Below are 22,578 nucleotides of genomic sequence, written 5' to 3' on the forward strand. Positions count from 1 at the left end.
ACACAAACAAAATAAAGCCACAGAGTAAGATAAGAAATGCATACCACATCAGCTGTTGCCTTCTACTGCCTACAGAGGGGTTGGTCTAAAATTCCTCAGCAAAAGCCCCAGCAAAAGCAAAAACACCAGGGAAAATATATAAAATGCAGTTCAAAGCCCACACCTCTACTAGGGAAACACCAAAGAAAGCCCAGTCCAATAAGGACCAGAGAGAGAGTCCAGCCAATCCAGAACAGAACTCTGCAACTGAACACGCCCAGCAATGACCTCCACCTAGTGTTCTGTAAGATTTAATATAGTTCATAATCCCTAGCTATGGAGAACTGAATGTTAATAACAACATGCTCCTTTATTTACATACTCTCCAGCTGCATGCACATGCACTAAAACAAAAAGGGAGTTCAAGATCCGGTTTATTTTTAAACTTCCATATAATTCAAACTCAACATGCACCTTTGATATAGAACAAATCCAACAGCCACAGAAGGAATGCACACTGACCTTACACGCACTATTAATCATCACCCCCACAAACGCTTTAATTCAGCAAGGTAATTCTGCATGTGCCTAATTTTAAAAGTGACTTCAATGGCATTTCTCAGAGTCACATGCTTCAAATGAGGTACACGCTCAAGTAGTTTGCTAAATTAGGGTATGTCTACACTACAACGTTAATTCGAACTAACTTAGTTCGAATTAGTTAATTCGAACTAAGCTAATTCGAACTAACGGATCCAGACTAAAAAACTAGTTCGAATTAGCGTTTTGCTAATTTGAACTAGCATGTCCACATTAAGTGGACCCTGAACTGGGGTTAAGGCTGGCCGGAAGCAGTGCCGGCAGGGCATCAGAGGAGGACTTAGAGCGTGGAGATGCTGTCTCAGGCTAGCCGAGGGCTGCGCTTAAAGGGACCCAACCCCCACCCCGGACAGACAGTTCTCAGGGGTGCCCCGCTTGCAAAGCAGTCCTGGCTTGGAGTGCCTGGACTACCCACACTGTGCACATCACACCACTCAGCCATCAGCCCGGCTGCACTTACCGCAGGCTGCCATCTGGGGAGAGAGGGCAATTGGGGGGCTGCAGGAGAGCTTCCACCCCCAGAAGCCCGCAGAGCCAGCCCAGTCCTCCCCATCGGGGGGCTCGTGCCCCATTCCTCCCTCACTTCCTTCCACTTACCCTTCCCGATGTACAAAATAAAGAAAACGTGTCTTCCAAAGTGGAATCTGTCTTTATTGAACAAAACTGGGGGAGACTGGGAAAAGGTGGTGGGAGAGGGGAAGAGAGAGGTTGGGAGAGGGGAGGGCAACTAAAATGATCAGGGGTTGGGAACAGGTCCCATATGAAGAGAGGCTAAAGAGACTGGGACTTTTCAGCTTAGAAAAGAGGAGACGGAGGGGGGACAGGATAGAGGTCTCTAAAAACAGGAGTTGGGTGGAAAGGGTGCATCAAGAAAAGTTCTTCATTAGTTCCCATAAAAAAGGACTAGAGGACACCAAAGGAAAGGAATGGGTAGCAGGCTTCAAACTAGTAACAGAAAGTTGTTCTTCACAAAGCAAAGAGTCAACCTGTGGAACTCCTTGCTGCAGGAGGCTGTGAAGGCTACAACTAGAACAGAGTTTAAAGGGATGTGAGATAAAGTCATGGAGGTTGGGTCCATGGAGTGCTATTAGCCAGGGGGTAGGAGTGGTGTCCCTGCCCAAGGTTTGTGGAAGGCTGGAGAGGGATGGCACGAGACAAATAGCTTGGTCACTGTCTTCGGTCCATCCGCTCCAGGGTGCCTAGGGTTGGCCGCTGTCGGCAGACAGGCTACTGGGCTAGATGGACATTTGGTCTGACCCAGGACGGCCACTGTATGCTCAGGGCTCAGGGTCGGGGGTCTCAGTGGACCCCCTTGATTCTCTTGCACACCTGCTCCTGGGTGGCCAGGCTGGCAGCTCTCCTGCCCTAGCCGGCCACTTTCCTGTGCCTAGTGCGGAGATCGTGGACGAGGTCCACGATGTCTGCACTAGCCCAGGCGGGTGCCCGCCTCTTGCGGTCCCGGGCAAGCTCCTGGGAGCCGCCGGCCTGGTCCCGGGAAGAGGGGGAGCGCTGAGGGGCATCGGGTGGGTGGCTCGATCCCTGCCAGGTGAAGGGTCTGCTGGCTGGGTGCTGGCAGGCTTGCACCTGGCACGGGCACCGTAGCCAGCCCGTGCCCCTTTAATTGAGAGCATCAATACACTTTTGAACATCTTCTTATTTGCTAAATGAGCAAAGCAGAGCAAAAATTAAGGGGAAAATTAACGGGGGTGCTGCAATTGGAGTAAGTAAAGCCAAGAACCTCAGGGATAAAAAATAATCAGAAGTTGGTTTTATTACCTGATGGACTGGCTTATTCACAGAACACACCTCCAAATGAGACTAGCCGTCTGTATAACAGTATGGGTACAAACGAACAGAAAATATTTTGGCAGGCTGAGATCTGTGGTGTTTTATTTTTCCTCTTTCCCTCAATCTTTTGAAGTGTGAAATCTGTTGGTACTTGATTCAGGGTTGACGTATTCAGAGGATAAATCAGTCATTAGCCAACTTGTTAGGACATGAAGCTCAGGGAAATTGCAAAACAGGATAAATGGCTGTGTTTTGAGAACTTGCAGGACGTGCTGGAAGCTGGCTCACTAAGAGCACCTCTGCACTGCAATCAAGAGGTGTAACTGCTCCATGTGCAGACATACCCCAACTAGCTTTTATCTAGCTAGCTCAGACAAAGCCAGTGAAGCTGCAGCAGCATGGGCAGAAGCACGGGACAGCTGCTCAAGTAGCGTGCGCTACCGTGGTTTCATTACACGTGCTGCAGTTGCGCCTCTGACTGCACAGCAGAGAAAAGGAGATAGGTAACTAGCGCTAGCTGTTGAGCCAGCACATACTGATCAGGTTGTGAGAACACTCAAGACTCTGATTCTGGGAAGTGAGAGCCCTTCATTGGCAGCCACTGCTGTATAATGAGATCACAATCTACATAATTACACTAATGATAGACATGCAGCTAAAGAACTAGAACACTTTTCAACAGTAGTGTCTTTGAGATAGCTCTGGAAACACATGTGAACACCAATTTCTAATTCCCATATTCACAGCAAGTTAGTTTGACAACTAAGCAACATATACTTGAATTATGAAATAGATATACCCTATTTTAAACTCAGTCCTGCAATGTGATAAACTCTTTGACTTCAGTCTAGCAAAGCGTTTAATTACATGCTTAATTTACGCATATAAGTAATCCCATCACATCAAATGAAACTGTTCATGATCTTAAAATTAAGCACATGTGTAAGAAAGATTCAGAGGCTTTGTGCTGACTCTCAGCACACGGGTGAATTTCACCCTGAGTTATATTTTACCTATGCTCTATAATACCATAATCACCACACAGTATTATAAAGCATCATTCATAACATACTATGTATCTTGTAGGAGTGTGCAAGAACTATACTAGTCTGCTCCTAGACCATTTGTGAAACACTAAACATGCTCCCAATATTCTTTTTCTTCCCCCTACATCCCTCCCCAGCATGGAAAAGCTTGCCCTACTTGGACACCACCTTATGATGGCCGAGGAAGGGAGCAGAGAACCAAATGAGAAGTCACGGAGAAGAGACTATTATGTATGGCCTCACTGCTGACAGGCTGAATCTACGTTGCAAGCTCCTGAAAGAGCGTAATTGCACTACTGCATTAAAGGAATGCTTCCTGCAATTATTTGATTAAGTTTGCTTCTGACAGGCTGAAATTACACAAGTTTTTGGGCTTTTTTGGGGGGCAAAGGAAAGGAGAGGGTTTTACTTTATAAATGATCAGTGAATATCCAGCCAGTAGGCAAGCAATCTGTCCTTTTTCTTTAATACTGCAAACTTTACCAGAAAAAAAGAATACTAATTGATGGCCTGTTCTGAAACAGGCTTGTCTGTTGAAAGTAAAGCTGGAGAACAGAATCAACATTGTTACCTGAGTGAATGGTTCCTGGTAAGATCCGGTTGACGTTCTTGTAGAATTTCAAAGATATTGGGCTGTCGCAGAAATGCAACAATCTTGTCATTGTAGGCTGCAAGTGGAAACAAAAAATAGCTTACTGCAAACAGGTGCATTTGAAAAAACAGCATTATGTTCTTGCAACTTCTCAATGATAATAACTGAATTATCTCTTTACATTCATAGTCTATTTATTTAGTACATTAACACAATTTTTCCCATTACATTTTTAGCCTAAAGGCTGGTGCTACTTTTTTTCTTTTGGATTTGGATATGCCTAGCCTGCTTTATTATGAAAAATATAGATTAAAACATTATGAGACATTAACGTGCCTTTTTGAAGAATTCAGAGTATTATAACATTTCATCACACACATCCTCCACTCACGCCAACCTGGAACATATATACACATGAATAAAATGTAGGGGGTCTTATATTTCTTGTCTTAATGAGCTAGTTGAAAACAGAAGTTCACCGATTAAAAGTAAATTACATATGCTTCTTATTGGCTGCACATTAATTGTGGATATTTCTGTTTTGCTTTCTTCTTTCCCCTCCACTCCCACTACTCTGAAAAACAATGATCTACTCATGTTAAAGAATTGATATAGTCTCACCAATATAACACTTTCACACATAAGGCTGGAGGCTTCTATACCAGCCTTAACTCATGTCACTCTGCTTAGGTATTGTAATTCGAAGCCTTCATGGTACAAAGTATTCCTAGGCTCCACAATGACAAGTGTGTTACTCAGTTTTTCTCCCTTACTGGTGAATTTCCTAATTTTTTCTTTCAAGAGAGACTCAAAGCTTCACAGACTTTGTTCCTCTCCTCTCCCATCAGAATGAGAAACACATTTTTACTGATAATTTTATTCCTAAGGACAGTCTCAGTGTTGGTACAGCAATTTGACCTACGTTCAAATAGTTTTATCTGGCAAGAAATATTTTACTATCATCATATGTATTTAACACTCCCCTGTTCTGTCTCTGGGAAGTACAACTTCCTTGCTAATACCCATGATTATGATGCGTTAGATTAGAACACAGAGCATCGATTTCTATTCCGGCACTGCGGCATGTATTTGAACACATGTGGTTTGCACAGCTGCACACATTTCTGATGACAACAGAAATCCTATTGCTAGACAGATTGGCAGACAACTTGTATTATGCCATATAGAAGTAAGATACAGTCACTAATGACACTTCTAGGAAGATCTGATAAATATTACAGTCAAAAGTAATGAAAAGCTGTTGAAATGGGGTTGGCCATGGCCATCTTTTAATTTATGTGTTTATTTTTACTATTTGTTTTACCACAAAGAAAAAGATTACACAACTAAACATGTTTCTAAAGTGGATCCATTTACAAGTGAGGACCCCTTCAAGGAGTTTGTGTCCATTCCATTGTCAATTATTAAACACCAATTAAAAGAAGTTTTGTTAAAAACAAATGTTGAACCTAAATAATATCCAAGTGAATGGAGTTTAAGTTTGTAGTAACTGTCAAGTAACTGTGCTATTGAACAAAGATCCACAATGCCTGATAATTCAGAGCACTACATTATTTTCTTACCGGCACTGATGTCAAAAGACATTTGTGTGTGTAGCAGAGAAAAAAATTTAGGCAACTGATCAATGCTGAGGTGGAAGCCTCATGGAAGCCTTCTGAAATATTTGCATTGAAATTAATGGGACTACATAGGGTACGTCTAGATTACATGCCTCTGCCGACAGAGGCATGTAAAATAGGATACCCAACATAGTCAATGAAGCCGGGATTTAAATATCCCTGGCTTCATTAAAATAAAAATGGCTGCCGCGCTGTGCTGGCTCAGCTGATCGTCAGCACAGCGCGCGAGTCAAGACACGGATCGGTCAACAGGGAACGCCTTTGTCAACGGCTCCCTTATACCTCGTGAAACATGGTTTACAGGAGCGGTCGACAAAGGCGTTCCCTGTCGACCGATCCGCGTCTTGACTCGCGCGCTGCCATTTTTATTTTAATGAAGCTAGGGATATTTAAATCCCTGATTCATTGACTATGTCGGGTAGCCTATTTTACATGCCTCTGTCAGCAAAGGCACGTAATCTAGATGTACCCTAAGTATCCAGGTCAATACAAAGTCTGGATCTCTATTTGTAACTCTTCTAGCTACCTCTGAGGGAAAGTTAATTAGACATTTTAATGCAAGAAACACTTTGCAAACAGTTTGATATTAATAAATTGGTCAGGCGTGGAAGTTTTTCACTATTACATATACAAAATGAAATTCCACGACAGGGAGTGATGGATAGAATTAGTCATATCATACAGGAAACATCAAAATAAATAAATCCCAGAAGTGCACACTGACATGCACAGTTAAATCAAATGATACTTCCTGCAAGAGAACCCCAAGTCCTAACATACCCACTGGAACCATGTCCTGGTACTGAGCCCTGCTGACAGTATTAAATGTGCTGGATGGTCGTGGTAGAACTGGTGGTCCTGAATGACGGGAGTCCTCTCCTACCTAAAAAAGTACAAGTGGCAAGGATGGTCAGCATCAATCAAAAAACAAAGCAAAACAAAATAATGAACCTTTCTCGTCATGGCCTAGTTCTAACAAACTGGAAACAATTCCCATGATGACTAGGAAAACCACTACAACCCAGCTCATTCTTTTGGCTGTGTGGGTTCTGTAGGGCATAAATGAGTAAAATCACTCAAGACATCTTTGTATCATAAAAGAGAGCAGACAGGACTCTGAATTCACACACAGTGTGCAATGTGTTGTTATGCAGAATTGTTTTTCACAAAAAAGCAACACTTTTAAGTGATTCCTAGTAGTGATCATAATGTCAGAGCAACTTCTTCAATTTTCTAACTTTTGTGGACTTGATCTTGTTGCATATACTACCATTCTTTTTTGCTTTTAATTGTTACTACTATTAATGTGCCATTTGATCAGCCTCCTTTTCATCCCATCGAGCCATTATGTGTACTGTTGAACCCCTCCATGCATAGACACTGCATTTGACTGCATTCTCAAGGTCTCATTCCCAAAGGCCAAACAATATTAGTGCTGCTTTATAGTGCCGTGTCTCACCTTTAGAACCATAAAGGACTAAAAGTCCTCAGTTTCTCCTAAAATGTTTGCCCTCTCTGAATAGTATTCTATGAGAAAAGGAAAGCCCATTTGCTTCGGAGATACTGAATTGCTGGAAATTGTAAAGTCAAGTGTTGATAGCTCGAGCTCAGTGTTGTAGTTCCTCTTCTGATCAACAGAATTTTCTGAAAACATGTTTTTTGTGTTAAGGGTTCTTGATCTCAAACAAGATCAGATGTTAAACATCAACTCTTCTGGATAGCAAGTCAAAAGAATATATTTTGAAGATTCCCCTCCCCCCATTGCGTATTAGTTTTAGTTTCCAACAAGGATAGTTTGCTTACATCCAAGATTAAATCTTTTATGTTGTGGTTTTAAAAAACAAAAAACCTACTTTTTGGAAATGCAACAAAAAGCTCTATTTATTTGCAAAATGGCTTAGTTCTGTCGATGCAGAAGGTAAGCACCTTCCTGACATTCTTCTGCATTTAACCACACACATAGTGGTCAAGCCATAAAGTAGAGTGCCAGTAGGGTCGGTTGCAGAAGATGTGGTTCTAGGACAACGGGCCCTGTCTGAGAGACAGCAGCAGTGGGGAAGCCACTGAAAGATCCAGCAACATGCTGAACCCATGCTGTGGAGGCCATGCAGGGGTGATCAGGATCATCCTCACCGTGTCCTGAGGACTCTGAGTTAACAGAACCAGTAGGAAATCATACATCAGAGCCCCTGACGACAGAACAAAAGGCATCAGCCTTTGCCCATTCTCCCAACTGAGCAGAACGTGTGGCATTTACTGCTCTAATGGGACATGAAAAAAGTTCACCTGGCGAGTCCCCCACCACTGCAAGATCACCCTCACTGCTGCTGGATGGAGCAACCATTTTTGGTAAGATGAGACCGTCCTGCTGAGGCCATCTGCAAACACACTCCTGGCCTGAGGCAGCTGTGCAGCTATCCGATTGAAGGCATGCTGCACACAGAAGACCCAAAGACTGAGAGCTTCTTGGCAAAAAGCCGACGACCTGGCTCTGCCCTACCTATTCATGAAAAACATCATTGCAGTATTATCCCTAGATCGTGCCTGTTGGGGAATTGATGCCCACTACATTTAGACAGCCTCTAATATACTGATGCATGAACGCAGCACTCAAGAAGCGCCACGGCCAACCCTATGGATACCATTAAGGCAAAATCTCTTACAGCCAAACATGTAGGGGGGTCATGTATACCTAGAATGGAATTGACATGAACATGCACTTTATTGACATAAAGTGCAGCAGGGGAGGTTTAGATTGGACATTAGGAAAAAATTCCTAACTGTCAGGGTGGTCAAACATTGGAATAAATTGCCAAGGGAGGTGGTGGAATCTCCCTCTCTGGAGATATTTAAGAACAGGTTAGATAGACATCTGTCAGGGATGGTGTAGACGGAGCTTGGTCCTGCCTTGAGGGCGGGGGGCTGGACTCGATGACCTCTCGAGGTCCCTTCCAGTCCTATGATTCTATGATTCTATGCACTTCAAGAAGAAATGTAAGATATCTGTAAGAGCTCTCGATAGTGCCTGTGATCCTGAAGTGGAGATGGTAAATACACCTCATTTGGAGAGAAGAATGAGACAAGCCATCAGGACCGTCATAAACATCACAATCTCTTCTCCCTCGTGCTCCAAAAGAGACCGGTTAATGTGAGCTAGGAGAAGGAGGTAGACTTCTTGAATGGACGGTTAGTAATTTAAGAATTGAATTCCTGGGGCCCCAATCATGCCCGCATGAAGCACCAGCCGATGTGAATGGGGGGACACCCCAAGCACTGGGTACCACCAGTCCTCTGAATGGGATGGAAAACAAATCTGGTGGCGCATCTGTCAGGACTAGCTTCTGTATGTGCAGTTTATGGTTTGTCTGGAACCTCCAACACTGACAATGAAATCCAGTTCAACCACTGGAGTTGTTGGTACTTGTAAACAAGGCTCTTGGAGGGAATAGGGAATCTACCCCATGTCTTTGATGTAGTTTCTTCCTCCAGCTGTTGCTTAATATGGTCAGGCATAAAATGAGAGAAGATTGAGGATGTGGGAGGTATTTGAGGAGATCGTCTAGTGAGGCACAAGCCTTGCACTGTTCCAGAGCGTGGGGTGGGGGAGAGGTATTTGTGGTTGGGATTGATGGATCCAACATCTCCCTGACTATAGCAGATATCAAGTACATCTGAAGATGGGCCAATACTTGTGCAGAGTTTACTCTGGAGCTCTGCAAGTGGGTGCCAGTCAGAAGCAAAGCTCATACCAAAAAAACGGTTCTCCCTTCACTTATGCTGAGGAAGTTTAAGCAAATGTAAGTCCTTGGTAGCTGCACTTGAGGACTCACCTAACTTGAACAGTTGGGAAGGGGTCTTTTCTTCTAGGAGCAGAATTTGAAGATGATCTGTCCATATGCTTGTGAGAGTGCCCTATGATCACGAGACACCCAATGAATTAACTCTTTGGACTTAGCCGTTGTTGTTCCAGACCTCATTTCTGAAGGGATGCTGCTTTTCTACTCAGTTCAGTGTACAGGGAGGTCCACCTCGCCCAGATTCGACAGAGGTCTCATGTCCTTCTCCATGAGATTCTTTGTTACTTGGAGCACTCAATCCTCACAGGTTTGGAGAGGGAAGGAATGAGAGATGCTGCACTAAGCAGAGATCCAAACCTCACCAAGACAGCAAAGGTAAAGTAAATTCCCTCTAAAATGCCACTTAAATTAAACAACGTTGTGCAGAGCGATAAATATTTTATTAGTAGTACTTTGAGATGACCTGCTTAGCCACTAGTTTAGCCACTTTTGAGAAATGTCCAGACTGGAGCTAATAAAACATATCATCAAGTGCTATTCTGTCTATAATAGGTACGTATAAAGATCCATCCTGCAAGAGGCTCAGACCCTAAAAGGGTTTGTAATCGGCCCTCTATACCAGTGGTTCCCAACCTGTAGTCCATGACAGTACTGCAGGGGGTCCGTGAAAAGTTTAAAAATAAGGATTGGGCCAAGTGCTGTGGGACCAATCCTTACTTTTCTTTTTCTTTTCTTTATTTTCCTTCCTTTTTTTTTTCCGTTTCTTTTTTTTCCTCCCCCTGTGAGGGGAGTCTGTGAAATTTTAATAGATTAAAAAGGGGTCCTTATGCTTGAAAAGGTTGGGAACCACTGCTCTATATAAATAGTAGGTTTAAAAATAATGCAAAAATCAAGCACCACAAAATTAGAAAATGCTAAAATTATCATCATTCGCCAACTTTAATTCAGTATTTACATTATACCGAGAGTCTTGCACAAGATCACATAGTAAGTCTGTAGCAAAATCAGGATCAGACGATCCAGCTCTCCTGAGTCTTAGTCTTGATCTCTATGCACAAGAGAACTTAACTTCTTACAACCTTTTGCCTTATTCCCTCTCCATTCTGTTCACTGAACAAAGCAGGGTAGAAGAGTCTCTGATCATGTCATTACAAACTGTAACATTACTAGAGATTGCATCAGACTGTGGAGGGCAGAATCCTGTCCTAAAAAGGAAGCACAGTTCCCCCCTCCTCCCCTGCCTTGCAGGGGAATTCTCAGGTTATTCAAAGAAAACATTTGTCAGCTATCCCAGAATATGGCACATCAGAGGTGGAAAGCAGAGGAAAGTGCATGGTAGGAGTAAGGAAGCATTTCAGCAAATCCTCATTTGTCATAGCTGCTCCTCACGGACATCATAAATTAGATCTCCTCTAAATTGTGCTAAGTGAAATGTTGGTCCCTGACTAACACTAAATAAGGGAAGTGGAAAGATGGCTTAGATCCACCTTCTCAACCCCCTTCCTCAATTGCAGTGAAGATAAACTAAGTGCAGCCAAGAAATGGGCCTCTGATATTTGCATTCTCATAGAAACATAAAAATAGCTTGTAGCCATGATATAATTGACTCAAAGCCTTCTAGTAAAAACACCACAGTTCAAGAGCTTTGTAATCAACTTTGTAATTTTGTCAATTATGAAGAATTTTTACCCTTCTTGATCTATAGTCCCATGGTGTCTATGGCAAAACAGTATATTTAGGAGCGCACGCATGCACGCACACACACACTTGTTTTGCTAAGTTAAATCACTTACTTGCTTCAATACTTCCCTAGTAGATGTAAATTTCCGCAAAAAACAAGCATGCTACTACTGTGATTTTGGTGAAAAAAATCTGTATGCAAGGGCCCTCCTGTGGTTTAATGGGGTTACTGCCATTTAATAGCATCAGATAAAATCCTATCAGAGTATTAGTATAATCAAATCAGATCTTTGCTTGTACAATGAAGACCATCATTGACTTTTCAAAAGATAAGAATGTCTTTTTGTTTACAGGTGGATATCACACTGGCAGAACCATTAAACTGTTGACAAAATAATGTTGGAGTGGAATGATGTAAAAACTGTGTGATCCTGAAATCCTTGTTATCCAAGTTTTAGGAGGAGCAGTTCAGACTTACCTCACCAGCACTGTGGCTGCGCTGTCTGGTTAAGTGCTGTCGATGCACTAATGCACTAGTGGGTCTGCTACTCTGCAAGGGAAGCCGTGGGTCAATGAATGTGGTGGTGCGGGAATTGTGGTCAACAAAAAAAGCCTAGAAGAGAAAAAAAGAAGATTTCAGAATCAATTTCACTGTAATTTAGGACTTTCCTAACTACACTTCCTTGTAGTAAGTACACGTGTGGGAGGGAACGTGTGTTTGAGTTAAAGCATAGGTTCCAGTCACTGCTTTGAGACTTGGAGAAATTGCCTCGCTGTGCGTCAGTGTTGCCCTCTGTAAAACAAGGATGTACTGTAATGTCTCTGCCTCACAGGAGATGTATGAGGCATTCGTGTTTATACAGCATTTTGTGATTCCCTGAGAGGCAGCAACATGAAAATACCAAGACAGATCATGACTGTTCTTCAAGAAAAGAGGGTGTGAATGTCTAACAGAAGTTACATCAGCACATTTACCTGTCCATTTCATCTATAAGCATCTAAATGAATGCCACACACTGGCAACAGCACGGCACTTTAACAAGCTTTTTACCACGTAAATACAGATGGGTGTGTACACGTGTCAAGTATATGATTATGTTCTAGGACACAATGTGATTATAGGTTAAAAGGCATGTTCACTGTCCTTTTGCTAGAGCTATTCTAGGTAGGCCAATGTACAGAGTTGATCAGGGATACCTAGAAGATGATGCCAATAATATAAACAAAGGAATTCAAGACAGGCCCTATGGTTTCCTGGGATATGGGAAAAAAAAACCCAAGCACTGGCTGGTGAGCCATTTGCTGAGACACGACCATGGGATCATGGATCCTAAAACCAAAAACCTTCAAGCTGTAATACAATTAAAGCAAAACCAACCAACCAAACAAACCAAACCCTCTGAACCCTCTGTATTCCAAGCTTTTTAAAGTTGTTCTAGTTTTAGTGTCACGCTTGGGAAATACTTCCCTGCCAGCAATTCTCATGCTGTAGGGATTCCCAGATACTGAAGGAAAATGTGCCACTATAGGGGGAAGAGGATGTCCAGACAGAGTAGCTTCCCAGCTGATCCCAGGGCAGGTATATAGGCTCCAAAGGGAAGCAGTTTCTCCGATCTGTTCAATGTCACTTCCTGGCTATGAGCACTAGTTGCTGGTTTGTAGTTCTGACAGAATGCTGGGGTTTCAGCTCCAGCCCCTGCTACTGATTCTGGGCGTACTCCCACTCTATCCTATTTCCACACTAATCAGTCTCTGCTCCAGTCTGCATCTGCTCCTGTCCAGCTGGCTAACCTGCCATTCTGACAGCCTTCTCCTCAGCTGGGTGTTTTGGCTGTTGAGGAGAAAAATGATTATTTACCTTCTTAGAAGTGTCATTCCTCGAGATGCGTTGCACACGTCTATTCCATTGTGCATGTGGGTGTGGACTGTGGAATAGGTCTCATGCTCTAGCGCCAGCAAATTTTTGCTAGTGTTATCGGTAAAGATAACCTTGCTCCCCTGTGCCTGGATCCAAAGCGATAAAGGGTGGAGCCCCTTCTCCACTTCCTTTGCACAAAAATCACAGAAGGATAGACTTCAATGTGTTGGGGAAGGAGGGTAGGTCACAGAATGACTATATGCAACCAGGGCCGGCCCGAGTCATTTGTGCGCTCCGGGAGCACGGCGCCGCCCTCGGGAGTGTGACGCATGCGCGGCCCCGACCCCGGACACACAGTGCCCCCGCCCCTAGGTGCCCAGCGCATGCATGGTCCCGCCCCGGGCACGCAGCGCATGTGTGGCCCCGCCTCCAGAGCATGCGAGGTGATGCCCCGCCCGGCCAGGCAGCCCCGGGCGGTCGCCCGTGTGGCCCGTACCTTGGGCCGGCTTTGTATGTAACACACCTTGAAGAGCGACAGTTACAAAAAGCAGAGGGGGTAGCCACGTTAGTCTTTCAGCAAAAACGAAGTCCTGTGGCACCTCAAAAAAAACATTTATTTGAGCAAATGTTTTCATGGGCTGGAGTCCACTTTGTCAGGTGCATGAAGTGGAAACTTCAATCTGGCATGCAAAGATGGGACTGTTATATTACTATTTAGAGGACCAACAAAATTAGGTTAATTTTGTTGCGCTGTTTCAGGGTGGAAATATTCTCTGAGTCAGAGATGGTAAAAATAGGCTTGCAGGTCACTGCAGAGCTGTATCATACTCATGTGGGCGGTGGGGCTGAAAGAGAGTGAGTTATGACAGATTCTTCTGCTGGGCTGAGTGTGTAGCTGGATAGATTAATAAAACTGTTTAAGATGACATAAGTCTCCTTGTTGTAGTTACAAGAAGGTAAATAATAGTTTTTCCTTTTTTAGATTATTACATATGTCTGTTCCAGTGGATTATTACATATGTCTGTTCCAGTGGATTATTACATACGTCTGTTTCAGTCTGTTCCCAAGCTTTTTTCAATGGAGATGTGGTTCAGGGTCTCATGTGAGGAGTGCCGGGCTGCTTTTCCAACATTCATCTCATCCCTTGATGCAGTTATAATCTCATAATATCTAACAAAGTTACATACACATCACTATTCTATAAATGTCAACAATAGGATCAATTCCACAAATGTGCTCTACAGGTTGGACCACCCTGGTCCAGCACCCTTGGGACCTGACTGGTCCCAAATAAGTGATTTTTCTGGACCCAGGAGGTCATTTTTTGGTCCCTGCCACTAGCCCTCCAAGCCTTCTTCCTCTCCTGGCCCAGCTGCCAGCCTCCCAGCCAGCTTCCTCTCCCCACCACTGTCTGCACTGCTCAGCTGGCTTCCGGCTTGAGTGCAGAGGTGAGAAACACCAGCATCCAGTGGGGCAGGAAGCAGTCTGTCCTACTTGTCCCATTCTTTGTCTCTGTCTAGATGCTGGTCTGTGAAATACACTGTAATCTTCTTCGCTGCCACTGGCCTAATATTTGTGTCTTGAAGACAAATATCCACATACCCACCAACTTCCAAGGTCCCACACAGTCATTCTCCCTCTACAACACAAGATGTATTAATCCCATATGTGCTACTTTTTATTATGTTTTAACATATTTATAAGGTGACAGCAGGTAAACAAATCCTGAGCTAAGGCGCAGAAAAATATACTTCAAAATAAAGAGCTGCCTATGAGGCTGTAGTCGGTGTTTCCTCTAATTCTTATTACAGCTGCATTAGTCACAATCACCAAGGATCAGAGAGAGAAATCCAGTATTTAATTTCCCCTATGGAGGCTATAAGTAGCTCCTACTGAACTTGACATGGAGTTACTCATTCTTCAGTGAGTTCCTGACTTCGGTTTAGAGTCCGTTTTTATTCCTTTCAGGTGTTAAGTACATTATTCATGTAGACACGCAAACATTCCTGTCTGAACATTGTTGGGTTAGTTGGACTATGCAAAGGGGAAAATATCATTCTAGGCAGCTCTATTATAATGAAAGGCCACAGAAAATTCCCAATGATAGCTTCAACTTACTTTTTAGTTTACTAATTTAGCATTTGATATTCAGGACACTGTCACAGTCACACAAATATAACTGTAATTGTCCCTTCTTCAGTAGTAGTCAATAATACAATTTTCCTAAAGAAAGAATCATATCCTGTCGTGGTACGCCCACATCTTGAATACTGCGTACAGATGTGGTCACCTCATCTCAAAAAAGATATATTGGAATTGGAAAAAGTTCAGAATAGGTCAATAAAATGATTAGGGTTTTGGAATGAGTCCTATACGAAGAGAGATTAAAAAGACTGGGGCTTTTCAATTTAGAAAAGAGGACACAAAGGGGGGATATGATAGCGGTCTATAAAATCATAACTGGTGTGGAAAAAGTGAATAGGGAAAAGTTATTTATTTCTTCCCATAACATAATAACTAAGAATCACCAAATGAAATTAATAGGTAGCAGGTTTAAAACAAACAAAAGGAAGTTTTCTTTACACAGCGCAGAGTCCATCTGTGGAACTCCTTGCCAGAGGAGGTTGTGAAGACCGGGATTTTAACAGGGTTGAAGAAAGAACTAGATACATTTATGGAAATTAGGTCCATCAATGGCTATTAGCCAGGATGGGTAGGAATGGTGTCCCTAGCCTCTGTCAGAGGCTTGAAATGGATGACAGGAGAGGAATCACTTGATGATTCCCTGTTCTGTTCAGGTAGCCATCTGGGACATCTGGCATTAGCCACTGTCAGAAGATGGGATGCTGGGCTAGATGGTCTGACTCAGTATGGCTGTTCTTATGTTCTTATGCAATATCACACTAACTTATAAGAAAAGAAAACTAATGTAGGAACCACAGAGCAAATGTAAACTCTTACTTGTGAAATAAACATGATTTTCTGACAATGAGCATTTTTAATTCAAATAATTAATTATAAAGGTCCTAATTCTTTTAAAGTGGCCAAACTATAAACTTAAATCTAAAAGGCCTTACAGTGCAATCAATCAAAAGAATTAATTTCTCCCAGTATTTATGGCCAGCATTGAATCCCACAGAAGGCAACTTTATGATATATTTGCCACGTCTGAATAATAATAATCTGGTCTGAATGCAATCAATCAATCTCATCTTATTTCCAAAGCTGATCAATATTGGGTCTATTTAGTACTTGGATGAGGGACCAACAGGGAAGACCAGAAGCAATTATGAAAGAAGTAGAAATATCCCATTCTATAGAAGTTTTAAATTACAGTATGGATTCTAATACTGAATGCAGAAAAGTTATAAAATGCTCTACTAAATGCTTTTTCATAATGGTTAATATTACTCATTTCTTTCCTCAACACAGATAGAGTGTAATACTTGGTGCTTGGGAGAGGAAGGAAAAAGAACAGTCAGAGTAGCACCCACCTTTACTGGAGATTCATCTGCATCTCTGCTCCTTTTAAGAGCAAATGCTTCGATCCCATCATTACAAAGATAAAATGCAACCAGCACTACATATGTGTTCCAAGTACCTTGCCCTGATGGTCGTGCTTCATCTCCCATCCTCTCGGCAGCTCCAGCTGTTTGTTAGCAAACATATTGAGGAAGCCCACCAAATCTCGATTATGCTGATAGCGCTCAAAATGATGGGTGTCCCGCCGGACTTTGGTGATCATGTGCTTCAAACACGTGTTATTTGTAAACATGCGGTAGGCACTCTGAAAAATTCAGAATGAAATAATTTCAGGGAAGTGCTTTTGAAGCTAAACATCTACATAGACAGACTATCAGTCCAACAGTTGGGTGAGCAGCCTATGTTTTAATGAATTGATCATAACTTGAGCTCCAAAGCAGTAAAGATATTAAGCCCAAGTTCAGTGGGCACTGGTTTTGCCTAGGAGCAGTCCCTCGGAAGTCAATAGGACTGCTTACATTATTTAAAGTTATGCCTGCGCTTAACTGGGGGTCTCAATGATTAGATAAATAGTTAGCAATATGGAAGAATGGACATTACAGAAAGACTAGCAGAATGGGAAGAGTTATGAAATAAATACTTCCCAATCTATGTCATCATAAATGTTAATTCTTGAGGCATTTTCCAAGGTATCTATTTTAATTAAGAAAAATATTTCGCTTTTTCCTTGCAAAGGCAGCCTCTCTAATGTAAATGTATGTCCTAAAACTCTAATAAATTTTGAAGGAAACTGTCTCCAGCTGAACAGCAGCCAGAGTGGGCATGGGGGGACTAGGGCCCGCCACCCTGCCCTCCCCTCCCCAAGTAAACGTCCTAGCCCCTAGACCATGCCGGAACCCTCCTCACCACCTCACCTTCAGAACGCCCTTTATCCCGCCTTCTGCTGGGGCAGCCATTGCTTGATGGGTTGTACCCTCAAACGTTCATGACACCGTCTACATATTTTGTTAGTCTTTAGGGTGCTGCTAGACTGTTTGCTGTTTTTTAATTTTTTTCTGTTCACCCAGTGAGGTGCAAACTATATTGCTCAGTATTCTACTTCACTGATGTTCATGTAGTTGTGACTGCTTCTTTTAGCAGTAAAGTTGGCCTAAACCACAGAGACTTCACCTTACTTTCCTAAGTATTCTCTTATGGATGATACATATGGAATAACATCTTCTAATTAGCCATTGGGCCTGGCAACAAAACTGATAAAGTGTATTAGAGTTTGAAACTATGTTTTATGGGAAACATACCAGAGATTTACATTAACATTGTTTCTATCTACTTGGATTCTAAAATGATATTTATATGCTTTATTGTAGCTCTACATAAACAAAAAGAATGAGTCTCAGACATATATATGACTTTTTTTTTCAATCAAACAAAACAGACCTCTGCCTTGTAAACTAAAGATGCAGCTGACTGGAATGATACAATTAAATTAACACTGCCCAGTAGTTTTAAAGCCACTGAATTTAAAGATGAGTGCTTGAAGACAATGAAGTATTCGTTACATTATTTCTATTTATAATATGAAAGGAAAAATACTGAATAGAAAAATTATTTAGAAAGAGGCCACTAGAGAATAAATGGGGAATAAATTAAATATGGGGGAAAACATTACAAGAGGCCTGTTTTATTAAATGATTTCTAATGTCCTTTTATATAAAATATGTAAATATGAATATGCTCACTTAAATCCTCAAAATAGTGTAACTTGAGTGGTGCACAGAACTAGCCATTTACAGTTACAATTTCACTCTTTATAGGTGGATCACCTGTTGTAAGAAGCAAGTTAGTTATTTTTAAAATAAGAAGACTGGACAAACAGGTAAGCTAAAAGTAAAAATTGTTTACACTGTAATGCTTCTAGGGGCAGCTTTTATATCACGCTCAGCTTCAAAATAATGTACCAGAGATATATTACGGATTAGCTATATCTGCCTAAATACACTTAGGCTGTGTCTACATTGGTGCAATCTTGTGCAAAAGCAGCTGCTTTTGTGCCAAAACTTGCTGCCTGTCTACACTGTCCGCGAGTTCTTGCACAAAAACACTGACGTTCTAATGTACGAAATCAGTGCTTCTTGCGCAAGAACTATGATGCTCCCGCTCAGGAATAAGCCCTTTTGAGCAACTGTTCTTGCGCAAGAGGCAGGGTGTAGACAGGCAACATGAATTTCTTGCGCAAGAAAGCCCTATGGTTAAAATGGCCATCAGAGCTTTCTTGCGCAAGAAAGCATTTACACTGGCATGGATGATCTTGCGCAAAAGCACATCTCTTGCGCAAAGGCACATGCCAGTGTAGACGCTCTCTTCTGGAAGAGTTTTTGCACAAGAACCCTTCCGCAAAAGAGTTCTTGCGCAAAATCATGCTAGTGTAGACGTAGCCCTACTTGTGAATACTGTATCCCATCATGTCTGTAGACTATAAGCTGTTCAGGGCAAAGATTTATTGGTTTAGCACCTTTCCTCTATTGTGTAATGCCATGTATACTTACAATGTAGTATACAACAATAGCCATTACAAAGTCAATACATTCCTAGATTTAGATATGAAAATGCAGATATTCATAAGGAAAACAGAGAGACCACAGATGTGCCCATATTTAACAATGTATATTTATAAAATTGCATGCCAATATTCACTATACTCACAGGGTTAGAATGCAGCACTGTAAAGAACTCTGGGCTGATAAGGAATTTCACCGGAGGAGACTGTAGCAATAAAGTTAGCCTGGATCTGGAGGTAGAGTGAGGCAGCACATTCTCCCTTCGAAAACCTAACAACAAAGTGAGTGGCAAAGATTTCCAGCAATAACCTTTAACAAAACATCACTACAAACTACACTGATTCACATTATACATTCATGATAAGCCCTTGATGGATATTTCTCTCAGTTCTTAGCACATTCTCTACATAAGAGTATCTCAAATAGCCCTAATTTATCAATGGATACATACTGAAGGTAGCTGAGGTTTCCTAGATAACAACATAGTAATAGTTATCTAACATTTACTTTTAAATTATTTCTGATGCAAAATATACAGACGTGTCACTCTTACAAATCGATATTTACCCACTGCCACCACACAGGGGTACTTGGAATACTACAGCCATATTCCTACAAGCAGAAAAGAAGGTAACTTTGATATGTCAGGTATCATCGGGCTGTCACTGCAGACAAATGATGATTTTTAATGCCACTGTGAATATGTCCTGTGCACGTAAAAGCAATGTCATTCGTTATATATTTTACTTCTCCTATTAAAAGACAACCAGCAACCAAGCACTGCTCAGTTATAGTGTTTAGTCAAAATGCTCACACAAAGGAGGAAAGAAAAGGTTTGGTAAGGAAACTGATTTCAGTTCCATGTGATATGACAAACAGGTGTCCTCTTGCAGTCCATTTTGCATATTGATTTCTCGCAAATATCATGAACTGGAGAAGAACCATGGGTATTGTTTCTTATATGTGTTTAAACTAGAAATGGCAACGAGTGAGGTCCTTTAAAAAAATAATTGGGATACAGATTTTAAAGTAGATGGGAGGTGGTAAACAAAGATTTGGATCACAATGATGATATCCAGAACTATTAGAAATCGTGCCATCTTCCATCCTTCTCAAGTGCATTCTTTTATGTGTGTGACAATAAGTGTCGGGTCATCTTTCCTCACTAAATCTGGAGCCTCCAATTTGGAGGCCCACTGATGGGGAGGGAGAGGAGGCATCAAAGGGAGCGACTGCCCTGGGGCTCAGTGATTTAAAAGGGCCAAGGGCTCCCGGCTTCTATTGCTGCTACTGTGGCAGCTGGAGTCCACGACACTTTAAATTGCAGCCAGAGCCCCGGGCGGAGGGGGGAGCAGCATGATATGGGCAGTGCTGAGGGCTGGCTACCCCAACCTCACCCTTTCCGACCAAGGCTCTGCCCTTCTAGGAGCATAGAGTCACCTCCCTACCTTGCATAGGGACCGTCAATTCTGTCGGCCCCCTTCACCATCCGTCAATTACAAATAAGCTTTGTTAGGAAGAACACTGCACTGCAGCAATAAGAATACATAGCCTAGTAAAGAAGACAGGAAAAGGAGAAAGACAGGTGTTAAATGGGAATAAAAACTGATGGAAGAACAGGGATAAATGGGGTAAGAGAGAGAAGAGGGAAATGATGAGTATAAATGGAGAAAGATGGGGAACAAAACTAATGGGAGAGTGGAAAACAAAGGTGCTATTTGCAACAAATATTTCAAGCACTGAAGGGCTTCAGAAAAATGGAAGAGAGGAGAGATGAGTGAGAGAAGGCAAAGATTCTTGGCGCTACTGTTCATGCAGTACTGCCCTTAGTTCATCTCACTATTATATGTCCATCATTGGGCTGCTTCCTGGTTCTCAGATGACAGTCTCATCACTTCTTTTGTGAAAGTCAGTAGTGGAACATCTAATTAAATTCTTGGCACCTCTAGCAATCCTTCTTCCCACCCACTGCCAACAGTGAAGTCCTGCACTGAAAGAGACCCTGACTGTTGTCTTCAAAAGGTTAACTTTAACAATGCAAAAGTCTTCAGTAAGGAAAAAGATTACTGAATTTCAGACTTGAAATTGCCAGACAAAAACAGAGGACTCATGTTACTTTCCGGGTATATAATTCTGCTGGTCTAATTCATTCAGGGCTCATCTTCCCTGACCTTAGGAACAGAAGCAGCATTGGTAATGAGCTCAGAAGTCAAGAGAAGGGGGAATTCATATTAAAAGAGAAATTGCTACAGATTAGCCTGGTGATCACTATATGCCACCATTAAAAATAAGAATTAAAAAAGTTGGCAACTGCAGAGTATCTTTATGTAAGATAATACAATTTTTCTGCAAATGACCTACGTTAGCCATTTATATTGCTTCCTGCTGTGATAATGTAAAGAAACACATACACAATTCTTGAACATGTTGAGTGAATAAGTCCTAATAAGCTGAGCCATAGCCTGCATAAACAGGAAAGTCAATGACAGCAAACCGTGATCCAGTTCTATGCAGACAGAAAGTAGGGCTGTCCTTATCTCACTCCTGCTAATTGGCCAATTGGATGAACTCTCCATTGACAGACACCAATTCTATTTTTACCTGCATTAGAATGTTGGAAGTCAGTATCCTCTCCAGTTCCATCAATGGCATGTGGGTGCTCTTCCGGCCTTTCATTAGTCATTGTTCGACGAATACTCTGGTATCTAGAATAACAAGACATACACTATATGGTGAATATACCCTACAGCTGGGTCTAGGGAATCCCAGCCCATCCAGCCTAAAATCCACTATTGTCTCTGATTATTCACAGCCATTTGTGGCCTGACTTTTTGTGGCTCCTTACCCACTGTTTGTGGCCAGGCTGCCTTGAACATTCATGAACGAGAGATACTAGTAACCTGCATCCAGATTCAGGGGGACATTCTGAAGAACCACACTTAAGACCCGGTGGACCACAAACGGCAGCATGGATCAACTTGTGGTAGCATCGGGGGCCTAATCTTCACACTGGCTTGTAAAATTCCAAGCACACGTTTGGTACTATAATCTTAATAATCACTGACAACAACAATTCTCACCGGCGATTCAACTGCTCCATTTGCTGTATAGAATTTGACCTCTGTAGGATTTGTGGGGCTGGAGGAGCTGTGGGTCGCTGCCATGTTGTTGTTCTGTTTACATGATCCACATAGAATATCCTTCCATGGCTGTCAATCCGTGCCTCCCAGTCTGAATATCAATAAATCATTATGAAGTATGAGTTCTTTAATATTTGCTTTTTATCTACACCTTTTGTCCTGAGTTTCTATTTCTCTTCTACAAGATTCCTTTGATCCAGTACTTTCTGATCGCCCTCTGTTTACATGACTCAGCTAAAAGCCCAGGCTTCCCTCAGGGTACGTCTAGACTACATGGCTCCGTCGACAGAGCCATGTAGATTTGTTGTTTGGAAAAGGGAAATGAAGCCGCGATTTAAATGATCGCGGCTTCATTTACATTTTCATGGCTGCCGCGTTGAGCCGACAAACAGCTGATCAGCTGTTTGTCGGCTCGT

General features: G+C 42.2%; 1 protein-coding gene across 7 annotated transcripts in view; it reads right to left on the reverse strand.

The window, feature by feature from the left end:
• Window positions 1-22,578, reverse strand: part of HECW2 (HECT, C2 and WW domain containing E3 ubiquitin protein ligase 2) — a 263,367-nt gene that overhangs the window by 57,469 nt on the left and 183,320 nt on the right. For all 7 annotated transcript variants that reach the window (XM_075934227.2, XM_006117907.5, XM_089779881.1 and 4 more), the window contains 7 exons: window positions 22,103-22,253; window positions 21,624-21,727; window positions 19,168-19,292; window positions 16,583-16,768; window positions 11,601-11,735; window positions 6,426-6,528; window positions 3,985-4,081 (listed from right to left, as the gene is read on the reverse strand). In XM_075934227.2, coding sequence (XP_075790342.2) covers window positions 3,985-4,081; window positions 6,426-6,528; window positions 11,601-11,735; window positions 16,583-16,768; window positions 19,168-19,292; window positions 21,624-21,727; window positions 22,103-22,253 — 901 coding nt within the window. The remainder of the gene's footprint in view (window positions 1-3,984; window positions 4,082-6,425; window positions 6,529-11,600; window positions 11,736-16,582; window positions 16,769-19,167; window positions 19,293-21,623; window positions 21,728-22,102; window positions 22,254-22,578) is intronic.

Source organism: Pelodiscus sinensis, chromosome 7, assembly GCF_052426305.1.
Source record: "Pelodiscus sinensis isolate ZL-2025 chromosome 7, ASM5242630v1, whole genome shotgun sequence".
NCBI lineage: Eukaryota > Metazoa > Chordata > Testudines > Trionychidae > Pelodiscus > Pelodiscus sinensis.